Source organism: Plectropomus leopardus, chromosome 1 (assembly GCF_026936395.1).
Source record: "Plectropomus leopardus strain MGB_pleo_1.0 chromosome 1, ASM2693639v1, whole genome shotgun sequence".
NCBI lineage: Eukaryota > Metazoa > Chordata > Actinopteri > Perciformes > Serranidae > Plectropomus > Plectropomus leopardus.
The window spans coordinates 36,557,874-36,583,858 of record NC_142176.1 but is presented as its reverse complement, the minus strand read 5'-3'; the positions used below and the strand labels follow the sequence as shown (position 1 = coordinate 36,583,858).

At 38.2% G+C, this 25,985-nt stretch overlaps 1 protein-coding gene across 3 annotated transcripts in view; it reads left to right on the top strand.

Annotated features, from left to right (window-relative positions):
• The first annotated feature begins 1,911 nt into the window (after positions 1-1,911).
• The window catches only part of mctp2b (multiple C2 domains, transmembrane 2b), a 51,696-nt gene continuing 27,622 nt past the window's right edge, over positions 1,912-25,985 (top strand). For all 3 annotated transcript variants that reach the window (XM_042484178.2, XM_042484169.2, XM_042484185.2), the window contains exons 1-4: positions 1,912-2,071; positions 15,080-15,640; positions 20,420-20,464; positions 21,977-22,094. In XM_042484178.2, the coding sequence (XP_042340112.1) occupies positions 15,128-15,640; positions 20,420-20,464; positions 21,977-22,094 (676 nt within the window). In that variant the 5' untranslated portion in view covers positions 1,912-2,071; positions 15,080-15,127. The remainder of the gene's footprint in view (positions 2,072-15,079; positions 15,641-20,419; positions 20,465-21,976; positions 22,095-25,985) is intronic.

Sequence of the window (25,985 nt, the reverse complement as noted above, 5' to 3'; positions counted from 1 at the left end):
AGACTGATGCTTTTGTCAGACAGATTGATATTCATTAGTATGAGAGTGCGTCAGTGAATCAGTTTATCTTCACAAGAGTGCTGAGAGATAAGTCAGAGAAACTAAACTTTTTGGGGTACTTGGAGTTGGGAATTTACTTAACAGTTGTGCGACTTCATAGTTAATGCTGACAAAATGGGACGTCTGGGAAAGTACAAGGCAGCTACTGTGGTGAGGGGTGCAAAAGCTGCAAGCAACCACAGTGGTGATAGCATGAATGGAAGAATATATCAGTCATGAACAGAAAGACAGAGAAAGAGCTCAGGGTAGGTTATGTGCCACATCCCTGATACACTTTTCTGTAAGAGGAAAGAAAATAAATCTTGGCTTTTTGCCCAATTACATTTTGTAAAAGGAATGTCATTAAAATACTTAGAAAGCAAGGAGTATTTCAACAATACCAGCTTTTTTTATCTGCATATTCCGATGCACAAGTGACCATATATGGACAATGCGGCAAAATACAGTTGTGCAAAATACAAGTGTAGAGGAAGTCATATTACTGGTTAATGGAAATGCAAAAATGAGAGGAGAAAGAAAACAAATACGGCTGAGAGTCAATTTGGCTGTTTAGAACACAGGAAGGGTGGACACTGATAGCATCAGTATGTGCTGGATTGGATTGTTATGATTGCTAGACTACAATGGGCTGCTGCAGACATACAGGAACAAAGTAGTTCACTGAGGATGTGCTGGGTACAGTAAATCTGTAATATAGAGCAGACCTGGCTTTCACTGTGTTGTTTAGAAGAGAACTGAAACAAGAATTAAGTTACAACCATTCAGGAGGTAAGTTCTGAATGAAGCGAAGGAAGTTGACTCAGAGCAGACGGCTGTTTGATGTGAGAGGTGACATGAGGAGCACCTGTCTGGCTGCTGATGTTATCTGCCATGTTAAAGTTGACCGATTGTGTGAAAAGATGATAGTGCTAAGCAGTTATTTGTCAATCTCGAAGAAAAGGGGATTATCTTCAGGCAGCATCACTGATGAAAGAAATTGCATTTAAGAATACAGTGTGATACTTTCAGTTAACTTTGGTCAGTGATTAAAGCATAGATTACAGCAACAGGATTATACGTATAGACAACTAGAAAACTGCTGGCCAAGGCCTCACTCTCTCATTACACTGAGGTGGGGAATTGGGGGGATTAAATGTACCAAGGTTAAAGGGTATGATAAGGCAAAACAGCTGTGTGAGATAAGGATAAGGTTTATGGAAGCCACAAAAAACTCTTGAGGTAAGTCCAGGAAATAAAAATTTACACTAAACAAAAAAATGTATGCAACACTTTTGTTATGTTTTTTTTTTTTTTTCACTTTTTTGTTTCTGATGAGGTGAGGTATGCTGACTGCAGGAATGTCCACCAGAGCTGAGCTGAATGTAAATGAAGGGTTAAATAACGCAAAACATAACACAGGAGTCTGATTTGCTGTGAGATTTTGGCAACATGCTTCCTGTTGACATACCAACGATGTGAATGCCCCCATAACACTCAAGTTCACTGGAGTGATAGCATACCGGAAAACATGTACATGTTACTTTCAAAATAAACTACATATTGTTGCGTAAAATAAATTCGTATTCAAAAATATAGTGCGTTAGCATAATATTATGATAAAATCAAATTTATAATAAGTCTATTTATGAAAGATTTTGGGTGTTCGGGCATCTTGACCACTAAAACAATATCTTCAAAAAAAAGAAAATCTAGCCTACATACTGCACGCAAATATACTTTGCAAAACTGTGTCAAAGTGCTTTAAAATTACCTTTTTATTATGACCTCTATCTTGTTTACGCGTCTCCTTGATCTTTAGTGCACGCGCTCACAGGAAGCGTGTCAGTGTCACAGTGGTTGCGTGCAGCTTTATATTTGATGCTCACACAGACCGAGAGGAGGAAGTCCGAGAGCGCCACACAGCACGGTCGATGTCCTGAGCGGTTTGCGTCGATTTTCTAACCTCAGAGTTAAGCAGCCATGAGGTGAACGCTCAGTGGACACTCGGCGGAGGTTCATAACAGCGGAAAAGGTAAAGCTCCACTCTTTATTGTCTTTTTCCAGAGAAAAGCAGAAAGTTTAGTTACCTGTGGGGGTCGGTGAGGTGGGGCTGTTCAGGTAAGCCCCCCCTCCTCCCTGCCCGGAAAACATGTCCTCTGGCGGGCAGTTGAGGAGTCCCCCCGGCCTCCGTTTGCATTTTTGGAATATTTCGTTTACTGTTCACATGAGGTCAAACGCCGTCCAGGCAATAGATTTGCACATATATTGTGCAACAGGATTTAAAAAGTTTACGTGCCGACAGAAGTCGAGGTTGCGTCGATATTAAACAAACCAAATGTAGTCAGCCAGTCCAAGACACCACAGGATGCAGCGAGGGGTTGCAAATGTGAAATTGGGTGTCATTTCTAAAAACGTGTTGGTCAGGGTGCTAGTCAGCTGCCGAATGAAAGAGAAAACTCCGTCGACTAAGTTATGATTTTGAGATACAATATTATCATATATCTTTTTCTAGCTATAGGCGGGATAAAGTTATTTTCAGTATTGTTTGAATGGAGATTGGTGTGCTCTTTTCTCAGGGAGCAGTGGCCACCTGTAGGCAACGCTTTTGCAGGTGGCTTTTTCAGGTGCCCCTTTTACAGGACTCATTTTTGGAAAGATACCAGCCTAAATAGGTCACTTAAACTAAATCTGGATGCAAATTGAAACCTCTTTGGGGGTTATAGATATTTAAAGGGTATTTTCCCACAGAAATTCCAGCATCTTCTAGACCAAGAGGTCTTGGTTTTGTTGTTACATTGTGCAAAAGCTTTCCTACTAAACTGACAGCCATAAAGTTTGCAATCTTCTTGAACTGCAGATTTCTCATTAATGCATGTGTTATTTAAAGTTTTGTGGTGTGTGTTGTGCAGTAGTCTTTAGTGTGCTCCATATCAAAGTGTAGAAACCGCAAACTGTGAAATAGTTTCAGGAAATGGCTTCTTGTCTAGCTCTGACAAGACAGGGCTGGGATGCTGTTGCTTAATTTTGCACACTGACTAAGTAAAAAAAACATTAAAGGCATGCAAAGTCTTTTAATATCGGTATCTGCTATTAGAATTAGAATTCATACAGAGGTAATATCTCATTGTACAGGTGCGTTTGTTATCTACCCATTTGGCCAGACAAGATCATTGCTCGTTATCTCTAGATCTCTAAAATAAGAGGATCCAGTCAAGAGTGCTTATGTGTAACATGGATTAACCCAGTATCATGTTTAAAACGCTACCATCTGTTAGTTGCATTTTATCAGGTGCTTTGTAAAATCAGTGTCTTTTCTTATTCAGATGGTGTTGACCTTACACTTGGGAAAGTAGAAATCATCCGTAGAGGTGCAAAGTTTTTGTACAGTCCAGTGCATGTGTCAACCTGCCCAAGCACCTTTAATAACAGCGGCTGAGGCTCACTGCATACAGAATCTCTTTGCTGTCCTAGTTGGCTTAATTTTGGCAATACAATCCCAAATGTATAGCTGCAACAATTTATTGCTTATCGCTGACTGTTAAATTAATCGCCAACTAATTTTGTAATCAATTTATCGGTTAAAGGAATTTTTAAAGAAAAAGAGATCGAATTTCTCTGATTCCAGCTTCTTACTTGTTATCATTTTCTGGTTTATTTACTCCCTTTATGCAAGTAAACTGAATATTTTTGAACTGTGGACGAAACAGGATATTTTACGACCAAACAACTAGTTGATTAATTGAGAAAATAATCAACAGATTAACCAATAATGAAGAATAATCGTCAGATGCAGCCTCATAGATGTATGTTTTTCCAGTTTTTGTTTCCGCTACAGCACTTCATCAATTTATATCTCTGTTATAGTGTTCTCTCAACTTTGCAGTGGCCACTCTCTATTCTCATATAGCAACAATAGAAGTCGTCTTTATTAGCATTTTTCTTTTTATCCACTTGTATTACATAATTCCAAAGAGATTTGTTATCAGTAGAATCAACAGCTTTTTAAGGGTAATGTGTATTACAGTAAAATTCATGAGATAATATATCTGAATTTCAGAATTGCTGACTTTTATGTGATAGAATTTGTACACAGGTACTCAAGGTTAACTGGTGTGTTTGTTCTCTTCTGTCCAACATGTTTCCATAAAATATACTGCAACTTTCTTACTTATTGCCTTTCTTTTTTTTTAACTTACTTCAGAACACTCGTCTTGGTCATTTTGTGTTTCCTTTATGAATTTTTTCACCCATCATCATGTTGGGTTCACTATCTTGTTTGTTCAATGCTGAAATAATTGATAATTGACTGAAATGTGATGCAGATGAGGTTAGTGAGTTGAGTTTCTGGACAAGGTTTTCTGCAGAAGGGATGGATTTATCATCACTGCCACCTTGAACCCAGCGAGCACTGCGTTACAGCCTTCACATGTCCACAGATAGCGCTGGCATTGGACATGTACTGTACACGGGATGTCATTTGCCATCTAAACTGGAAAAGGACTGTATTTTTAAATCTAGATTTGAAGAAAATTTTATTTATCCCCATTGAGAAACTGGAACGCGGGTTTGGTTTGACCCATATCTGTCCAGCTGTGGAGTCTGTGTATTCAAACTGTATCTGTTTAGTCCAGCTTAAATCTGGCTGACCCCTCTGGCTTCACTGCAGTTCTCAGATCAACGTCATGGCCCTCTCAGCTGTGTGGCCACCTGGTTGTATTATTCCGTTACATGATATCATCAGGGTTTTGTTTATCAGCAATGGACCGTTTTTTTGGGACCATACCTACAGTAAACATTAGGTTTAAGCTCAACTCATTTGATAGCCAAATCATGTAGCTATGGTCAAGGACACTTCAGTAGTGGTCACATGGTTATTGTAGACATTTGTTTCCCACCATGCTCTCTGTAAATCCTGTTTGCTGGTGTAATAGTTCAGAGCTGGTTATTCAGAGTGTTTATTGACAGGGAGGGTCTCTGTATAAAGACTGTAGAGTGACGTGTACGGAGCACAGCTAAGATCTATGTCAGCACAACAGTTTTGATTTTCTAAATGCCTTCAATACATCAAAACTTTTAACAATAAACACAAGAAACAATAGGAGTGGTGGAAAAGTTACAGCCTTGTATTGCAGTATTTTGCATGGCAATATTGTAATCAGTACACAGACGCCAAATGTAATTTTTAAAAAATAATTATTCTATATAAATTATTAATATTAAAAAAATAATAATAACTTGCAGCCTTCTAGGAAAATAAAATCAATGACTTTTTCTGTTTTTTTTTTCTGCAATGGGGAATTACATTGATTACCTGCAAACTTTCATTATTACAGATATTTGTTTTTTAGCCAAGAAGCAAGAACCAACTATAAATGAGACAAGTGACCCGTATTTTTTTGTCTGACACTTTCTCACTTGACTTCTTCATTGTTGTCCTCTCCGTCCTCTTTTTCCAGTCTGGAGAATATGACACGTCCACTGATGTTGTCATGGTTTGCACTTCAGGTCAAGGAAAACCTGCTGGTTTTTGGTTCCAGCTGAGAACCAGTTTTTTGGGGATCTGAACCTCTTTTTTTTGTTTGGTTTAGAATTAGCTGCGGGACCTGGAATGGAACCAGTTCCGTGTTGGTGGAAAAGGGTTATGTCTGAGTGGCCACACAAAAAAGCTGGAGCACTGTAAAAACAGATGCCTTCGTATAAAGTTGTTGATTCTAGAATGTAAGCCTAAATGGATTGTAAGATGCTCTGACACGAGTGGAAGTACAGTAGTAATAAAGAAGTAAAACACCCAACCAATAAAATGTGATGGTGAGAAAGAAATGCAAGCTTTAATCCCTGTAGGCAGGGATGCTGGTTAACTGGTTTGTCCTCTGCTGAGTAACAATGATTATAGTAGGTAAAAGATATTTCCTGTTTTCAAACTGGTGCTCCCTGCAAGGCTCCTTTTCTGGATCACCACAGCATTGGGTTGAACTAGCCAGTCAAGATTTCAGTTTCAGCTAAAAATAGGAATATAAGCCTGGTTATATTTAAAGGATCTGGAATAATGAAGTGGGGAATTTTAAAATGGAAAAGCACAAGACGTCACTACTTTAGATCGTGTCTCAATTATCTGCTATTTAACGTAATAGCGGGTGGCCGTGGTGTAGGAGGTAGAGCTAATCTGAAGAATGGCGGTTCAATACTGAACACAGAATTGTTGCCATTATGGCCATGCCATGAGTGTGTGAGTGCGTGATGATGTTTAACTCAGCACAGCACTGACGCATTAAAACCTCATAAAGTCGACACACAAACCTATTTACAGCTTGTGGTTTGTCACTATGAGCAAACATTTTCACTTAAAGGGGAACTTCTGTATTTTTTTTTTTAACATGGATCCTATTTTCAGATGTTTTTGTGTCAAAGTGACTAACGGAGCCAACAAATTTTGATATTGGTTCGGTATTTAGAGAAAGCACTGTGACCACTTAAATGGCTGTAATGCATGCATTTTATGCATAGTCAATGTATATCATTAACATTACAGAAAGAACCCTACAGGAAAAAAAACATTATTCGTGAAAGGTGACAACAGTCAGAAACGAGAGTTGCAGCTTGAGAGAGGAGTGCTGGGGAGACTTTGTTGTGTTGTAGAGAAAGAGTAGCTTAGTGTTCTCTAAAAGAAGAAATCTAAAAGATTTTCAATGTCATGGCTGAATATCTAGCTGATTTTGGCTGTGTGAAAAAAGTCTGCAAGATTTCAGACCAGACTTGGTTACACATAATAACAAAACAGACTCGGACAAGTAAGGGGTAAAGAAAAATGATTCATTTCTCTGCAGGGATCCCTTATGTATGAGACACACTTACACTGACAGTATGAGCCTGTCAGAGGCAAAAACAAGCAATAAATTGTTAATTGATGGTGCAAACATGCCCCAAGTGGTTACATTGCAGTCTGTTCTGCGGCTGCTGACTGCAACAGGCTTGCTCAATACTGGACCAATTTAAAAAAATGCTTTTCTTTTTTAGTCTCTAAGACACCAAAACATGGGGACGTAGAGTTCAATGTTGAAAAACACTGGTTTCCCTTTAAGATGTTGTTATTTGATCCATTATTATTGTAAAAATATTGATAAGCGTGGCTTATCGGATCACAGCAGTAGCTGCGCGGTATATAGAGCTATAGAGAGATGCAGAGATGCAGAGCTCTGAAGCTGCAGAGGATTGTTGGAAGGATGTTAATACCAGTAAATTAGACCTCAACCATCATTTTTGGAAAGGTAAACAAAGTTTTTTGCCAGCTGGAATCCAAACACACACCTCCTGCTAATGCCTTGCTCTACTAACTGAACTCCAATAAATCTTTATATGATGAATGGGGTTAACCCCCCCCCCCATCATATTTCATTGGATACATTTATTTACCCACCCCCATGTTTGAGAGTAGTCATCAAAAATAATATAATGTTTTGCAGCAAAAGAAAATATATTGACATAAAATTCTCAAAATGGATGTTTTGAGCCATGAACATTGGAAAAATGTATTTTTCATGTCACTGTGACTTTAAAGACATAAAAATTTTGGTTAAATAAAGCCTCAGTCTTTTGTCATTTCAACACAATGTATCTGTTGAAACACTAATGGACAGGATCATGACAAATTTGTATACTTAAGATAAACTGTTCCTCTCGGTCAGTCGTCTCTTGAATAAATAGACAGATTTGCAGTCAGGCCGCTGTCAGGCCATCATCCTTTTCCTCTGCCTGCTGTCTCTCTCAGCCTTTCAGTCATCAACCATCTAATCCCTGTATTTGGGTCAGGATAGAGAATTCTGAATCTAGGATATCTGAGTCATTAGTTCACTCATTCTCTGCAAACTGGATCTAGAGATAAGTGGGTGTAGACTAATTCCTGGGAAAACGATTTGTCCGTACTAAAATCCCCTTGCGACAAAAAATGTCAGTGAAAACTTTGATTAATTATTGTTGATGTTGTAATTTATTATTAGTGTCTGAGATTAGATGTCACATTTTAAAATACTTGGACTCTTTACCTCTGTATTTATTTATTTCACTTTAGGGCTGCACAATTAACCCGTTAACCTGGAGTAACATCACTTTCCTTGTGCTGCTTTTACACACCTTTTATAAGTAATTTAACCTTTGAATCCTGAGCAAATTGATGTGATTTTCTCAAAAACAAGGAAAAAAGGCACTTCGCAACTTGGTAATAAATGTTTCATTAATTGCAAGAAACTTGTAAATGTAGAAAATTATTTTTAAAAAGCTAGGGAAATATATAGGGGAAACAAAGAAAAATGCAAGGGGAAAATTATATTTCTGATAATCATAATTACTTATTTAAAATTATGTCACTAAATTGTTATATTTTTAAGCCCTTCAGTTTTGTGCCATTTCTTGTTTTGGTGCTCGCTGCCTTCTTCCCGTGTTTTTGCTCAGGTATGAAAGGGTTAATTGAAATATTATCGAAATGCAATATGGCCAAGTAATGGAGGAGCATCACTTTTTTGATCAAGGAAAACCGTGCAACCAATGCTATGGCCTAAAAATGATATTTCAGATGGGTTGTAACATGCTTGTGTGCTACAGACCCCATCCAGAATCACATCATCATATTTTTTATATTTTGTCAGTGAAAATGAAATGCAAAAATGACCAATGCTGCAAAATTCTGTCATCATGAATCATATTATGATCCCATTTATGTCAATAACTGAATATATATATGTATATATATATTTCACATATCGTGCAGTCCTATGTTTCTTAACATCTGTCATCATCTCTGTGGGTTGTGTAAACACTGATTCTTGTCTTACTCTTTCATCTGTCCCCTCCCCCTTTCTTCCTCCACTTCCTCTGCCCAGCTGATAACATGGCAGGTCGCTGGTCGCAGTTAATGACCGTACAAAGTATGGGGCTCAGTAAGAGGCTTATGAGGCTGCTGCTTTACAAAATCAGGTTTTGTTAGAAGCTGCGGCGGGGCAGGTACTGCTGCCGTTTGTACTGCAGAGATCATTTAGAGAGATGACAGCTTAAAGCATTAGTGACGCATCACAATATGCACTGACTGCTTTGTCTTCCTTCCTCCTGTTCATTTCAGTCTAAATGGAGATGTTTTACATAATGAGAGAGACTTTGCACTAAACTGAATGAATGATGGGTGACTCAGCTTGATACACACACAGTTTCAGGAACAAGCCTTGATGACATAGTAGTGGCTGTATTCCAAAAATGACATACCTCTGTCACACCATGTTTGTACTGATAATCCCATTAGACACACCTCCAAAAGGTTCGACAGTATGATGATGATGCAAAGCAGGTCAGCAGCATTTTATGAAATACTTCCTCCATCGCCCTGAGTAAGAGAAGGTGTTGTGAAGAATATTGATTTACAGTATCAATACAGATTCTTAATATCTGACACAGTTCCATATCAATATCACTTTCTCTCTCTCTCCTCTCCGACAGTGAGTTTCCAAACACGCCGCTCCATTTACTTTCACTCACAGTGCAATTTTCTCATCACTCGTCACACTTACTCCAGTTGCATATAGACTTTTGCAGCAAAGTTTTATTTATTTATTTGTTGTGCAGTTTATGGTTGTTTTAGAAAATTAATTTCAGTAATACAAAAATATGTAATTATTAATGTTCATAGACATCAAGAAAAGAGAAGTGGTTGTTGTCATGTTATAGCCTTGCTATAATTGCAATGAAAATGGTTACATATATTAATATATTTAGTTAGAAGTTAGAAATTCCAGTATTGTGTCAACGCCAGTCAGAAGTGTCGCTTCAAATGTACGTTTGCATTGTTTTTTACTATAGCATCATACCATTTCATTCATGTTCACCTTGCAGTTTCTGCATAATTGCAGGGCATGAACTGCACCTACAATGCAGCACATGCCAGAGTTGTGGTTTAGGGCGTTTTGGCTTTGTTGGTTGAAGTGTCAGTGAAGTGTTGATTTACTGTAGCTAGCAAGGCCATGGCTATGTAGTGTTTGTATTTTGTTCCTGCTCTCATGTTTGTAGAATAATCCTTGATAAGGTTACAAACAACTGGAAAAAAAAGGTTTAGAGTCCCATGTCCTTAGGCGATGTGAGGGTCTAAGGGCAGAGGGATGTCGTACGCTATAAAGCCCTCTGAGGCAAACTGTGTTTTGTGATAATGGGCTTTATAAATAAAATTGACTTGACTTGACGTGAAAGATTCAACTGATCTTGTGGGGTCTGCTGTCGAGATGTTGTGCAGTCTTTCAAAAAGATTGTGTTTTTTGTTACAGATTCAGCATCAGGTCAGGAGAGTAAAACATTGCATCGGCTTAACAGTGATAAAACAGCTACGTCCAAAGGAGAGATCTGATGATGTCACACATAGATGTGCATACATATAGCTCACTATAAGACAATACGCAGGGATCTTTGCCCCTTTACCCAAGAAATATTTTCATGTGACCACTTGGTTCTGGATGAAGGACTTCCTGCCTTCTTCCTGAACTGTATGTTCCCCCCCTACTTATTTGCTAGGGAGCTTTGAGAGTCATGTTCAAACAGACAGCATTTTTCAGTCATGTGCTCTGTAAGGCATTTTGACATGTCACAGGAGGAAAAGCACATGTGTAAATAATTAAATCGATGAGTGATGTCAATTTAGCTGCTTACTTGTGTTGTGCACACTGGCCCACTAGTTGGGTTTACATTAACCCTCAAACTGCAGAAATTGAAATTGTGAATGAAAAATATGCGTAATGGAAACACCTCAGTGTAGAAAAAACATGCATTGCAAAAAACTTTTTTCGTTTTTCTAAGTCACATGATGCTATGTCTATGTGCTTGTTGGTAGGAACTGGCTCCCTCCAGCATGATGCAGCAGGCGCTACAAGAGCTGTTATTGCATCACATTACCCTTCAAAAGTTCAGCGGATCATCCAGAGATTTGAATCCACAATTCCTCTATGAAACTGTGGACTTATCACTCAGAAATTCCTCATACATGGCTGCCTAATATTGATTAATGTTCTCGCGAGAGAAGAAGTTACATAACATCATGACAGAAGTCGCACACATCACTCAGTGGAAACGCAGTCATTTTACATTGAGTTTTATTGACATTTGGAAAATTTCGCTTAAGTTTTGCATAAATCTGTAATGGAAAGCCACCTACTGTCAAACCTACCTGGACATTTGAATAGAAAAGAATCATTTTTAATTCTATTCAGTAAGGCTGGGTGATAAAATGATAACGTTATCAATTGCGAAGTACCTTTTCCTCGATTGAAATATGAAACGTAGTCGATTAAAGTGTTGACAGAGCGCATTCCAGCCATGTTTTGACAGATGTTTTGACTAACAGCCAATGATAACAAGAATAGCGCTGCAGCGAACCAAATGCAGTGAACGACTTTGACTCTAGAGTACAGCTGAGTGTTTGATAACCGGGTGGTATGTGCTTCCACAGCGTTTCATTGTCACCACAAAATATAATATAATCACAAAAAAAAGGCAGAAAACAAAAAAATTGTCCATTAATCGTAATCAAAGTAAAAGGGTCAATTAAGTGTGATATTGATTTTTGGGTATGAGGTTCAGACCTTTGCTAGGAGGGAATTTTAGTAACTGGACCTCCTTTGAATTTTAGTTGAATAGGTCTATCAGTTGGTGATGCCTGTTCTACAGTATATTTGTCATGTTCAGTGTCTGACAGAATATAAATATATAAATATTTAAACCGAAATGAACTTTATGATTACTTCATATCACATTTAGGTGTACATGGGAACCTTTAAGCTTGACAGAAATAGTGTGTATATATATATATATATATATATATATATATATATATATATTTCGATATTGACAAAGTCATTGAATTACACAATTTCACATTTTCCAGGCCTGGAAAAGTCATGGAATTAGTCAAAAATTGTAAGTTTTGGAAAAGTCATGGAGTTTTGTTGTGTCCAGTGAAATGTTTACAGTCATCTGCTGGATAACCTTGCATGTGATGAAACATAACGGAGAATGTATTTTCTAAAGCTTTTGACATAACATAGCTCTTATGTGTTGATTTAAGATAACATTGGTTTATCAGATTTCCTGCTGAAATCTGATATCAGACATAGGACCCAGAAGAATGATATATTATTTAATGATTATCTTATGCAACATGAGTTAATCATCAGTCTCCAGAGGACTGTTTACATTGATGCTTGCTACTTTTCTTTCCTTCCTTCTTGTCTTCCTCCTTTGCTCTTTTGTGTCAGTACTAAGACCTGATCATGTGTCATCTGTCTGCGATGGTCTCTGTCATTACACTGTTTAGATCTCCTCCTAAATGGAGAACAGGTGTTGATTGCTTCAACAGAGAGATATTTTCTGTAAATACCCTGTCAGTGCTGGTATTAAAGTGAAGGTCACCACTGTGTGCATAAGTGAAGGTGATTCTTGTTATATATTGTGTACAGACCGCATGTCTGGTGAATGACTTAAGAACAAACAAAGGACTTGAAGGGATAGTTATACATTTTGGAAAATGCACCTGTTTGCTTTCTTGGTTGGGTGTACCTGTCAGTAGAGGCCCTCAGAGTTCTGCAGTTGAAACAGTAGAGTATTGAAAATAACCAATTCTGAAATCGTTTAACTGTCATTCAACATTAGATCCATGTTAACACATTGTGCAATTCGTTGTGTTTAAAGTAGTAGACCATTGGTCTGTTGTAATGGGATAAAACGACATCTCTAGGAGTTAAAAAGGCGTAACCCATTATGAACTACGGAAGCCTAAAGAGAGCAGCGGAAGAAGTTAAAGAGAAAATCTAGATTTTCATTTTAAAAATTGTCCTAAACCACAACAATCTACATTAATTGATAAAAATCGATTTTATCGCCCAGCCCTAGGATGTAGGATTTCTTTTTGTCTTTTCTGAAGACGGTGTGTGCTGAGTGGAGGATGGTCTCATGTTTGAGTTCAGGGAGTCTGGTGTTGCCGTGTTTGTGAGGACATTTAGATACTATAACCAACAGGAGATTGTGTGTATGTGTATCTGCAGACTGTAGCTTTACTTAATATGAAGCTACAGTATGCAGATAGTTAAAAGGATACTTAGTTTGATGATTTTCAATCAGCTTTGTATCTAAACAATGTGGGTAGCGTAGTGGGTAGTAGCGTATGTGAAAATAAATGATATAATTAACATCATTTGACAATGTTTCACCATCTCCTGGACTTTTGCTCGAACTACAAACTGTACTTTTTTCGTATTGCCTGCCATCGTAAACACAGAGTATGGAGCTGATTTAAAGGACTGACCTGCCCCTCCTTCTCTCTCTCTCGCTCTCAGTTAGGCAGAAATCCGGTCAAACTGTAAAACTAGACAGTGATGATTGAATATAAATCAAGATAATGTTACTGCACTGCCTATTTCTCTCATAAAATGTTTTAAAAAAACATATTTAGGTGCCCTGTTTATATGTAATAGTGAAAGTTTGTGAACTGGAAGTGGGTGCCCTTATATTGGAGAAATACTTCTTTCACTAAACTAAGCATAAAGACTAAAAATAAGGGGAAACAGTTAGTCTGACTCTGCCCAATGGTAACTTCTAAAGCTCAGTAATAAACACTTTATCTCATTTGTTTAATATGTTAACAAACTAACAAAAGAAAAAAAATGGCATCGTAAAGATGACACCTTGTTGTGTTGCGGTGTATTATGTGCTGGACTGTTACTCCAGAAAGTCACAACCAGGGCAAGACATGGTCCCACACATAACCCTTAAACCACAACTTGCCATTTTGTTTTGATATGGATTAAATCAATAAGATATAACTTGTTAATTCACGCGCTTTAGAGATTTTGTTACTTTTGGACAAAGCCAAGTTAACTGTTTCCCGTCTTTAAGCTAAACTAAGCAAAGTGGCTGGTAGAATGAAATTCAACAGACAGTTTCCTGAAAACTATTGATTCCAGTCACTTCTCAATCAATTTCACCCGTGTTTTATATACCCCTAACTCATGGAGGATGATAATTTTACGGCTGATGAAGACCTGATGGAGCTGCATTGCATGTACATATTCTGATGTAGGGCTGCAACGATTATTTTGATAATCGATGAATCTGTCAATTATTTTTTCGATTAATCGCTGAATCGGATTTAATAAAAATAGAAATAATAATAAAGCAGGCATTTTTTTCTCCTAACACTTTGTTCAAAAACAATTATCATTGACAACAGTGCAAAAAGTGCAGTGCATAAACAGGGGTTTGCTTGAACATCCCTGAGCTGTCAAAATAAAATAAAATTATGAATAATAAATAACTACAAAATCAAATATGAAACAATCCAAAAACTAAATGTTGACAGCTTTGACAACATACGTTGTTACGTTTCCTCACTTTAAAACTGAACATATGTCATTTTTTGTTGAGGCTGTTTCACACAGCGTGCATCAGGAGCGCGCCTGAGCGTGCTCCCAAACTTTTGAAGTTTTTTTTATATGAAACGTCCTCTCTGCCTCCGCCGTGCCCCTTCAAAACACCGGCTTCTCCAGTCTGCATGTGACATAAACAGTCCTGTGACACAGCGAGTGATGTAATCGATAATTTTATTAATCACCAACACATTTAATAATCGATTATAATTGATTTTATCGATTCATTGTTGCAGCCCTACTGTGATGCAAATTTAAAAAAAATGCACTGCAGGAATTGAATGATGCAACCTGCAGCAACATGCAAACAACCGGATGGAATCTTCATATTAGCTGCTGATTTAATCAACTCATCCCTTAACTCCTCAGATGTACGTTGTTTACTTTGTTTAAAAAATGACTAATAAATCTACACAACTATTCATGTCACTTACAACAGAGACTGTTTTAGTCAGACTGAGAGTTTGTCAGTCAGTTATGAATGTCTGGAATTGTAAGCACGTCGGGATAGACATTGATATATTGCAGTGTTACGTCTGTCATAGCTGCATATAAATAAGCGTGACTGACTCTTCCCTTTCTGTTTTGCTGTGTAGCTGTCGGTGATGTCCAGATCTTAGACACACACTGAAACTTCTCCCATCATGGACTCTAAGAAGCCAGGCGTGCTGCAGCATCTCCGCCAGAAGATGCTGCCACACCTCCGGCGAGGCAAGATGAGCCCAAGCAAGAAGCCCGTGCTGCCGGAACACAGCATGGACCATCGGATGAGCTCCTCCGTTCCAGACATGCGGGACATGAGGCAAGAGTACGCTCAAACAACCTACCGCACACACTTCCAGCAGTACGACTCTACCTACTACAGCAACCCCTCCACACCACTTGTCAAGCCTGTTCGGGGCCTGGGAGGAGGCAGGAGTGGCCTAACGATGGGTGAAGTGGGTGGAGGAGCTGGGAGGAGTGTACCTGCAGACTACACAGACTGGGCTTCCTCCCAGGACTCATTCAACAGTATCTGTGAGGAGGAGAAGAGCCCTACGGAGACAAACTACAGACCTGCCAGGGGCATGGAGCCTGAGGAGCTGGCCCTGCCGGAGATGATGACCGTGTACAGCCCAGACCCTCCCTCTGTGGAGGCGTCCCAGGACAGCTCACAGGTACGGACTCTGCTTTTGAAACGTTCATTGAATTTAAAAAAGAACAGTTAAGTCCTCCAAATAAAAGCAAAAGGTCTCTATATCATAATGTAAAAAAATTAAAACTTCTTGGGTGGTAGCATTTGGAGAGATATTTGTTTTCAAATATGGGCTCTTACTTTGGTATCATGTTTTATTTTATGTATAAGGCTTTTGTGGAATCATTGCAAGTGTGCAGGACAGTAGAGTAAGCTTGTATTGTATTGTATTTAGTTTCCCACTGACACACAAGTAGAGAGATAAGGTGCTTCCAGTGAAATGTCTGCAGGTTTATTGTACCGGGGTGTGAGGTGTCAGGTGTCAGGTGTATTTGCACAGGATGTACAAAGTTTAACTTGGAGGAGCTGGATGAAGCTGAAGTTATAGGACCTTCCAAAATCAATAGTGTCCAGCAGCACTGCACAAATGCCGTATGTGTTTTTATGCAGCCGGTTTATGAAATTTAATCACTCATATCTCATGGCACGGGTGCCAAACTGGCATGTTTACATTTAACACTTGGTAGCTATAACTTAGATAATTGATCTTTCACTGTATTGTTAATGATAGAGGAAAGATCAATGAGACGCAAATTACAATTTTTTAGGAGGACATACCTGAAATATCCGATTGACAAATTCAGGGCTGACATTTCTTTTTAGACAAAGATAGGTTGCCCAAGATGTAGTGATCCACCGCCATTTATTTATCATTGACTAAATATTATTTGGTCATTCATGAGGTATAAATCTTTAGAAACAAACCTTTCCATTTCTCAGGATTTGCAAATTGCGCAACACTCCCTCTTATAAATGCTCCAAAAGTATGAGAATGTATTTGGAGATGTTTTGTTGCCATACATATTTGCATATGTCAAGACCTGAGAGAAATGTCTGTTACGGTGTAAACACTGCAGCCATGGGGGGGTGTCAATTTCTGGCATGTTGTTTTTGTTACCTGATAGTTAAAAAACCGCACCTTGTGTCAGGTAGATACCCAGCAGACCTGTCAATCATGTTTCCCTCTTGGTGTAATAGCAGTTTTTAACGGGACTTATGTAAACCGTAGCTTGCTAAATTCTGCATCTGTAAGACATTTGTAGAACTCTGTGATTTAAGCTACCGTTATTCCAGAAAGTTGAACGACTGAGCAGTTTAGTCAATTAGTTATTTTCGCTCCATAATGATGGTGTACTATGCTGTTTTACGTGATTTCATGAATTCGATCTTTATTGGTGTTACACTGGAGACTTCTTGAGTTTTTATCAACTGTAGTACTTTGTAGTAGATCAAAGTAGAAGAAAGATAATGTTATCTCAGAGCCTCTTTCTCTGCGCCGCTGCATCGTGTCTGCACCTGCTTGCACTAAAGAGTAATGTGAAAGTCAAGAGTACTCACTCCGCAGCAAAATCTGGGGACCACAATGTCCTCAGAAGTAAAACAAACAAACAAAACAAAACCCAACTCTCAAACTGAAGCTATCTCAGTTAAATGAGGGGTCTCCGGCTGATGATTCGAATCTCTGACTTTGTTATTGGCTCCTCAAAGTCACTAGATGGACAAAGCCTTCAGCAACCACTGCCACATTGAGACACTTGGTATATAACTGCTCTTTAATCAGGTAATAAGATCCAAAACCTTTTGCAAGAGAGGCCTGAGTACAGCAGAGGAAAATGAACACACCCAGACAAACAGAAGCACATGTACATACAAATACTAGGGATGAAATGGTCACTCTTTTCACGTAGACCGCAGTAAAATTACAGACAGTTAGAGGCCTATGACTGTTTCAGATTCAAGTTATCATTAAAACCGTGTTTAAGTCTTCTGCTTTGAAAAACTTTCAGTAAATACTGTCCAGCATCAACCAAAGTTAACAACAGTCCCGCAGGTACAGCAGCGTGGATCCATTTTGCTAAGTTCCCCTGTTTACAGACTGGGTGTGCAGCAGCCAAACCCAGTGATGCTACTGGTCCCATGTCCTCTTCTATAGTGACACAGACTCTAACAAGCATTTCAAAGACAGGCTATATTTAAAGGTTATGCACATTTGATATGCTTTTCATATTTTTGCATAGGGTAACCTGTGTAAGACCGTGTTATTGTTTTAATGTCTGTGCAAAAAATAGTGCATAGTGTTGTTGATTTTATTGGTAGTTTTCCATATAGAACTAGGTGAATGATTGCAGTGTGTATATCAGTATTTTTCCGACATTATTGGTGCCTTTTGGCACTACTGGGAAGCTACTAATAATCGTTATAAGTTTGATCACTATAATCATGATAGGAAAGTTTTTTACTATTTCATCTTTACAAAACACTTCATCACAGACATCGATAAACAGATTTAAAGACATGCATCAAGGGGAAGAAATGGACAAAATTTATGTGGTTCAAAATGACTGACTTGATTGTGTGTTTACCTCAAGTTCTGGGTAGTTAGCGCATGTCTCACTACAGTACCAGTGCACTTAAAGTGGGAGTTTTAATGTCCCAGTTCATAACTTTTTACAAAGGCTACATCTATAAATGTATTTGCATTAAAATGTAACGTAGTTTTTGGTCATTCAAAGACTTTTTCAAACAATTAGTAACATAAGTAAAGTTAATTAAGTATGCCTAATTTTCTAAAGTTAATTTTTACATTAAAATGTCATGCCTGTTGGACCAATGGTACCATTTAACTATTGTTCTGTAAGTTGCCTGTCTTTAAACATCACAGTAGTCTAAATTTCCCAAATCATTAGTCAAAACTGGACACAAAGAGTCAAAGGAGTCTGAATTCATGATTAAGTCTGCATACCGTCATGATAATATTGCCCGTGTTTAAATACAGAACAAAGTCCAGAGACACCTGTGCAATCATAGCCTGACACGATGCTCTTTTCATCATGTTTGCTACTGACTTATGTCAGCTCAGTAAACACCTCAGAAGTTCATGACTCAGTAAATACCTTGTTTGTTGGATAATACACAAACAAAGAATAATGTCATGTGCCATGTGTCTGCCCTCACTGCGCAGTTCAGGGTGGCAGATCTTCCCTTACTTCAGTAGATTAATAAATAATCCCTGTAGAATCATTTTCATGCCTCCGCGCTGGCGATAGGCAAGGCCGGAAACATTGTGTTTTCAGGTTGTCCGCACGTCCATACGTTTCATTCTCATGAACACGATATTTCAAGAACCCCTTGAGGGAATTTCTTCAAATTTAGCACACACACATCCACTAAGACTCATGGACAAAACTGATTTTGATGGTCAAAGGTCATGGTCACTGTGACCTTGCATCCATCTCATTCCTATAAACATAATAATAATAAATAATAAAGAAGGCCCTAAGGAATTTTCTCAAGAATGAACTGATTAGAATTTTGTGATTGGAGGTCAAAGGTCAGGGTCATTGTGACCTAACAAAACTGACTGTATAGATCTTCTGTGCTGCAGGAGGGAAGATATATGTGTGAAGCATCTATGTTGTACCAGACATGGATGTAAACTGCAAGTATAATTTGACTCGTGCACAGAGGCATACATATTTGGGGATATTTGTTTTCACAGCCAGTATACATACTGATAGAAACAGAACCCCATACACCCCAAAGACCTAAATTACACTGGTCTCATTTACAAACAGTGCATATGCACAAATCTGTGCTTAAACTGTGCATATGAACGCTTTATGCAAAGAGTTAGTATTTAATATTTTCTTACCTGACTCTGTTCATAGTCTGCAAGCAAATTTATAACTGCCTCAGACAATGTGTACATTCATTAAAAAGGTTTTTAATTGGAAACTATATTTAAAACCATTGTTTTACTAGTGCATGTACTTGACTATAGTGTATCAAATATGAGTATTTGACTATAAAACTAAGTGTCCCAGTCCTAGCTTACAATTGATTTTATGAGAATATCCATACAGACATAACAGTTTTGGGTTCATTGTTTTTATGTTGAATCTGGCTGTAATGATGGCTACTCCCAACTATTCTGGTGCCATGAAAATAATATAGCTAGACCATTTTTACACATATAAGTGATAAGGACCAAAACAGTTCACTACAAGCAGTGCTATTGCAGCATAGGACTACTTTAGTAAATCTGTATGTAGCAGATGTATTGTACAAAGTGTGAAACAGAGTTTATCAGTCATTTTTGTCTTTGTCTTTGTCCCCAGAGCATGATCTCTTGAACTCACTGAGTTTTTGAAAAACACATGAATCCAAACAGGAAAATCACCATTCTCGTCTTCATTCCTAAGACAGACGTGTCGCAGATGCAAATTGCTTTTCTCCAACCAAAACAAGAAACAGATGCACTTTCTCCTTGTTATGTAACCAAGGAATAATTCTGTACCTTTTTTTTAATTTCAACACCAAATTTGTATACCAATACAACACCAATATTCATGAACAACATGAATATTGTTCCTTTGGGCAAATGCTCAGTCACTTGTGGTTTACATGGAGGTAAAGGCTCAGAAATGTAGTAACTTTGAACTGAGCAACAGGGCAGAAAGAGAGCAGAAAAGCAAATTCCCCTTTTTTCATTACTGTGTTCTTTGGTGTAATGCTGTTCAGTCCCCAGGATACAGGAATTTTTAATAAATGCTCAGAGGATTTGCACTGGTGGTGGAAATGCCAAAGAGAGAGTTCAGTTCCTGAACCTTTAACTGATCAGCAGACTGAAACCTGGGACTTGACACTTTTTTCATATATCACATGACAGATTTCTGACATGTTTTTGTCTTTGTCTCCACAGTATGACATCAACAATCAAAGGCTACAAGACGGGGACAACCAAAATGTAAGTGCTGCTATTCATTTTGAATGGTGATTCTGTACTCTTGAAGTGATGCCATTTTATTCACTGTGTCCCGAATGATTTATTTCACAAATGATAATATCATGCAGAAAAATTGAGTGTATTGTTTTTTTTATCTTGAGCTACATCTTTTAAATGACTGTGTCTGTCAAGTGGCTCTGCTGGTGTTTTTTTTTTTTGTTAAGCATCATGCTGACAAGCATTGTGCTTTGGCTGACACACACCCGTGTCAAAGTTTAATTCCAGATTATTGTGTTCAGGACATGATGGGACAGTAGGCAGTGTGTAGTTCAGCTCTCACTGTGTGTCATCCTGGCTTTTGTGGCTGGGCAGGGTTGGGATGCTGAGCCGGGTGACTCCAGGCGACTGGGGTTTATTTTGTGAAAGATGCTTGGGTTTTGCGGAGAGGCTTAATAGTGATTAAATAATCCATTGCATGGACAGAAAACATAGACAGCATACATATGCATACAGCCTTCCATAGAGTGTGCTTTTTATATTGTATCAAAACAATATTAAAAACATGGTCAAAACACAACTAAAAAAAGTACAAAAATGTGAGGCACAGACATAATGCAACAGATAAATTCCAGTATTTGAGGAATATGTCACTTTAGACTGAATAAGTGAAAGAAGAACAAAACTGCAGAGCTTCAGTCAAGTGTCACATGTTGTAAAAAAAAAAAGTCCCGTAACAGCTTTTGTTCATAGGAAGGGCTTGTGTAGTGAGGGGAAATGTGGACATAACTAGGTCTCTACTCAGTGTTTTCTTTTTTTTCTTTTTTACATTTAAAGCTTCCACTGAGGTTTTCAAATAAAACGTCAAATGTTTGTCATCATCCTAAAAAAGGGTCTTTAGACAAAATTCGCTATTTGAAGTAATTCTTTTTTTTTTTTAATCAAACTTTATTTCATGAATAAATGTTATTTGTGGCTGTTACAAAAAGCAATGCAAAAAGAGCATTGGAATGTTAATTCGAATGTCAGTATAATGAATAAAGCTTCTAAATGTCAAACAATTTGGTTTGGTTGTAGACCCACAGTTTTTTTATTGATGTTATTCTAAAATGATTGATAAACAAAAACACTTCATGGTGTTTGATCAGCAGCTTAGATAACTGATCAGCTGATTTAATCAGAACTGATCAGCTCATACTGATGGATCAGAGGAGCAGCTGCTGCAAAGGCGAGTGAAAACAATCTTTCAGAGCCAGCGTAACGAACAGTTAAGTTTCACTTAAACAATGCCTGGCATTTTACTGCTCCATCTGTGTCGACCAGTATGCTCTGCACTCCAAGAGTGTGGTGCAATAAATAACTGAATGGTACATTTATTCCAGCAGCACTCCCAGTGAACAGACCAGCTCAAAAAAATAGAAAATGACTATATGGTGCCAGATGTTGGTATTGTGACAAGCTGCCACAAATAAATGAATGTCTGGGCAACCCTGAATAAAATGAATAATGATAATGTATTGGTGTGATTGTGTCTAGAGTGAAATGGGCAACGACACCCCAAGTGTGTCTGAAGGCATCAGGGATCTTCCCAGGTCCTTCCTGCTCACCATCAACCTGAAGGAAGGACGCAACCTGGTCATCAGGGACCGCTGTGGTGAGAAACCCCATCCTACTACAACAACTACTGTACAACACCATCAACAACACCACCACTATAACAGCTGCATCATCTGTCCCAAGTGTGTGATGATGATGTTATACAACAGGGAAATGCAAAGATCATTTTACATGTGAAGAACAATGTATACAGCAGATCCTTCTTTGTGTATTCATGTACTGTAGTTGTGTGTGCAGAAGGTGGCAGGTGTTCTGTAGCTCAGAGCTGCACGACACAATGGACCCACACGGTGTGGTTGGACTGGTAAGATGCCTGTAGTCTGATATTATGCAAACAACACTAAATAAACAGGATCTTCAGCAACCAGAAAGTAAAATGAAACCTAAATGGTCAAAACAAAGAAGCTTCAGGAGCACATAATACTTAAGTACGTTAGTAAACTCAATAAGAGGTGCAGAAGTGGAATTTTATTCAGTATCACCCTCCGGCCCAAATCTACACTGACACTCAGTTGTAAAATGTCACTCAAATGAATGGGTATCAACCAGGCAGACACAAAAAGAACCCAAAGAGACACAAAGGAACTTCAAAGGGACACAGAGAACTATAAAGAGACACAAAACAAGTACAGGGAGACACAAAATGACCAAAAACACAAATAATTTCAAAGGGACACAAAACAACTACAAACTGAGACATAATGACTACAAAGAGATACAAAATGATTACAGACACAGGAAACGACCAAACCAGACAAAATTATATGTAGAGACACAAAACACCCAAAAGGAACAAAATGACCACAAAAAGACACAAAGCTATTACAAAGAGATACATAATTACTAAAAATAGATACAAAACAACAACAAAAAGAAACAAAATGACTACAAAGACACACAAAATAACTGCAAAGAGACCCCTCAAAAAAAGACAAAATTATCTCAGACAGTTACATTACAAAGAGACAAGGGTCTGAAATCAACACCCGCCAAGCATTAAGTGCTGGTTTGGTTTTTCCGTTTGGTGAGTAAATCTGGGAGGGGTTTCCCGCACACTAGCTGGTAAAAGTTAGCACCAAAATAGTCACGTGAGAGTCTCGATGCTGAGAGTCGCTGTTGTGTTTTGGTGTCATGTAGGAGCGCCAGGCTCTGATGCTCCTCCACTCTCTGTGTCTCTGACAAACACACGAGTCCAGTGTGGCGAAACCTGACCGTCTTGAGCGCTCCTGGTTTTGGGGCAATGTTTACCATGCAGGACATCTGCTGATCACCAAACTAACACTTGCTGCTGGTTTGCTGCTAACTAGCATTGTGCCCATACTCGTGAAGGTTATAAAATAATAACACAGTTTAAACCAAGACACTAAACTCTTTTTTTTTTGCCCCCCATACTGTCAAGCAGAAGCACATCAGCTCCAATTCTTTCATTCCCGACCTTCACAATAAAATCCCTAGATGGATGCACTGCATCGCTGCTTACCAGAGTGAACTTATTGAAATGCTCGGGCTGTGGTGATAAGTTTTACATTTAAAAAACTGTGCTTCGTATTACAGTTTGCAGTCAACTTTATTATCTCAATGAAGAGTACCAAAACAAATGTGTATGTGAAGCACAAAAGACAGTTTATCATTTTGGCCTGTGAAACAGATGCTTGGCTGGTATGTTTTTTTTTTTTTATCTATCAGCCACCTTGGCCAGTTAGTCAAAAAATAATTTCTGACATAAAATAACAAAAAAAAAAATTGAATAACAGCAACAAACGAGGCAAAACCACCACAAAGTCTGTGTGTCTTACTCTTATGGAGGAGAGGTGGTGCGGCCCTCTGCACATCTTTGCCTCGGATCCCACTGTCTCTTAATCCACTCATGCAGGGTCCTGTTACATTAGTCTTATTCATTTATACCCGTTAGTTCTGACACATGGGTTTACGGTTTATCACCTCTGTCATCATTTATGATGCATATGTGAATGTCTGTCCCAGTGAGTAAGTGCTACTACTGTTTTTCATTTATTCCACCCATTCTCACACTTATGTTGCAAATGGTGCTTGAGTGTGATATGTGTGTGTGTGTGTGTGTGTCTGTGTGTCTGTGTGTGTCTGTGTGTGTCTGTGTGTGTGTGTGTGTGTGTGTGTGTGTGTGTCTGTGTGTCTGTGTGTCTGTTTGGTTACACAGAGAACAGCCGATTGTCAGGTTGGCTCTGAAGCTCCTACAACAGCCAGGGCAGGATTCCACACAACGTATTAGAACCTGTCTGAGCCACACCCAGCATTCATTACACCAGGCCTCTCACTCTGGGCATGAGATTGGAGAATATGAAGGGGAGAATCGAGGCGCAGGAGGATTTAGTTTCTCCTGCATTATTCTTAAGAGCATAATGTCTTTTAAAAGCGGCACATAAACAACCTTTTATTTTTTCTGTTTGATCAGATTAAAAAAACACTGCATGCATGGCAGGTTGCTGGTGGACAACTCTTGTTTGTTTTGTAAGAGGTTTGTAATGTAATGTTTATATTGTAACAGCAAAACCTTAAAAAAACAGGCATGATCATAGGGCATGGAGACAGCGGAGATCATGTTGATGGTCTGTTTAAGTGGCCCGCTGCCCTCAGCTGGTCAATTGATAGAATAGCAGGAAGTCACAGGTTGTGCTTCCTGAAAATGGTTTGAGCAAACAGAAAGGTATAAAAACACTCTCATCAAACCTAATAGTAAAGAACTGCGTGCTGTTATTCTGAATTCACACTTCCACTCGTTGTCCTATCTACATGTGATAATGTAGTCATACAATACTAATAAACACAAGGTTTTCAGCTATGTCGTCACTTTTCACAAGAGGCTGGAAGCCGAATTCTGATTGGTTATTGATTCAGGAAGTTGTGGTCCCATCGGTTGGGGAGGACAGAAACCACATCCTCCATACAAATGCATGAGAGTTGACACTGTGAGCAGGCTGGTCCTCCCTATTACTGGAAACCACTGCATGTTCCTAGAAGAAACATGCAATGATGGTTATTTAGAAATACCATGGACATTAGAGGCAGGGTCACTTCATTGGTATTTACAGGCAGACATGATGACAGGTCAATGCTGCTTTTAAAAGACACTAAAAAGAGTAGTGGTTTCTTAAAGTCTGTCAAAAATACTTTGTGTCCTTTACCAGCTGAGGGAGAATATTTTATAGCCTATATATTAAAGTAATGCCTTTAAAAAAATCCATCCAAGTAATTAACATTATAATAATAATCATCATTTGAAAAGCAGCTGTCAAAACAAAGTTACAGAGTGCTTTGCAAGGCTGAGATTTGAAAAAGAAAGCATGGTAAACGGACCAGCACCTTTCTAGTCTTCTGCCCACTTTAGCTCTACTACAAATTTCCCCATTAAACCATACATTCATATACTGGTGAGTGAGGTAGGCCTGCAATAAAACAAAATGAGACAATTACAATAACACATATTTAAATGGAAATAAAATACCCAAAAGTAACATAAAAAAATAAAAAATGATGATGAATTAAAATGATGTGCTTTTATTAGTAAAACAAAGCTTTTTTAAAGTAAGGTTTTGAGAAATGGTTCACAAGATGCCGCTGACTCAATAAGCCTCTGATAATTTAATGCCATCAATTAATTTTGGTCTAAGTCAGTTCATCTCATAAAATGGAAATTTTCATTCGTTACAGTCGCTCTGATGCCAGCATTGAGAATTATAGACAGTAGAAATGAGTACAAGTATATAGAAATATAATATAAGAATAGAATTGCAATTATATTCAACAATTTGCATTAGTATATAAATATTTTGATATTTTAAAAAATAAGGTATGTATAATATGCTGAGTATTTAAGTGTGTTAAAATATAAATGTAAAGAAATACATTAATTGACAATTATCATGAATATGTGAATATTTAAATTTTAAAA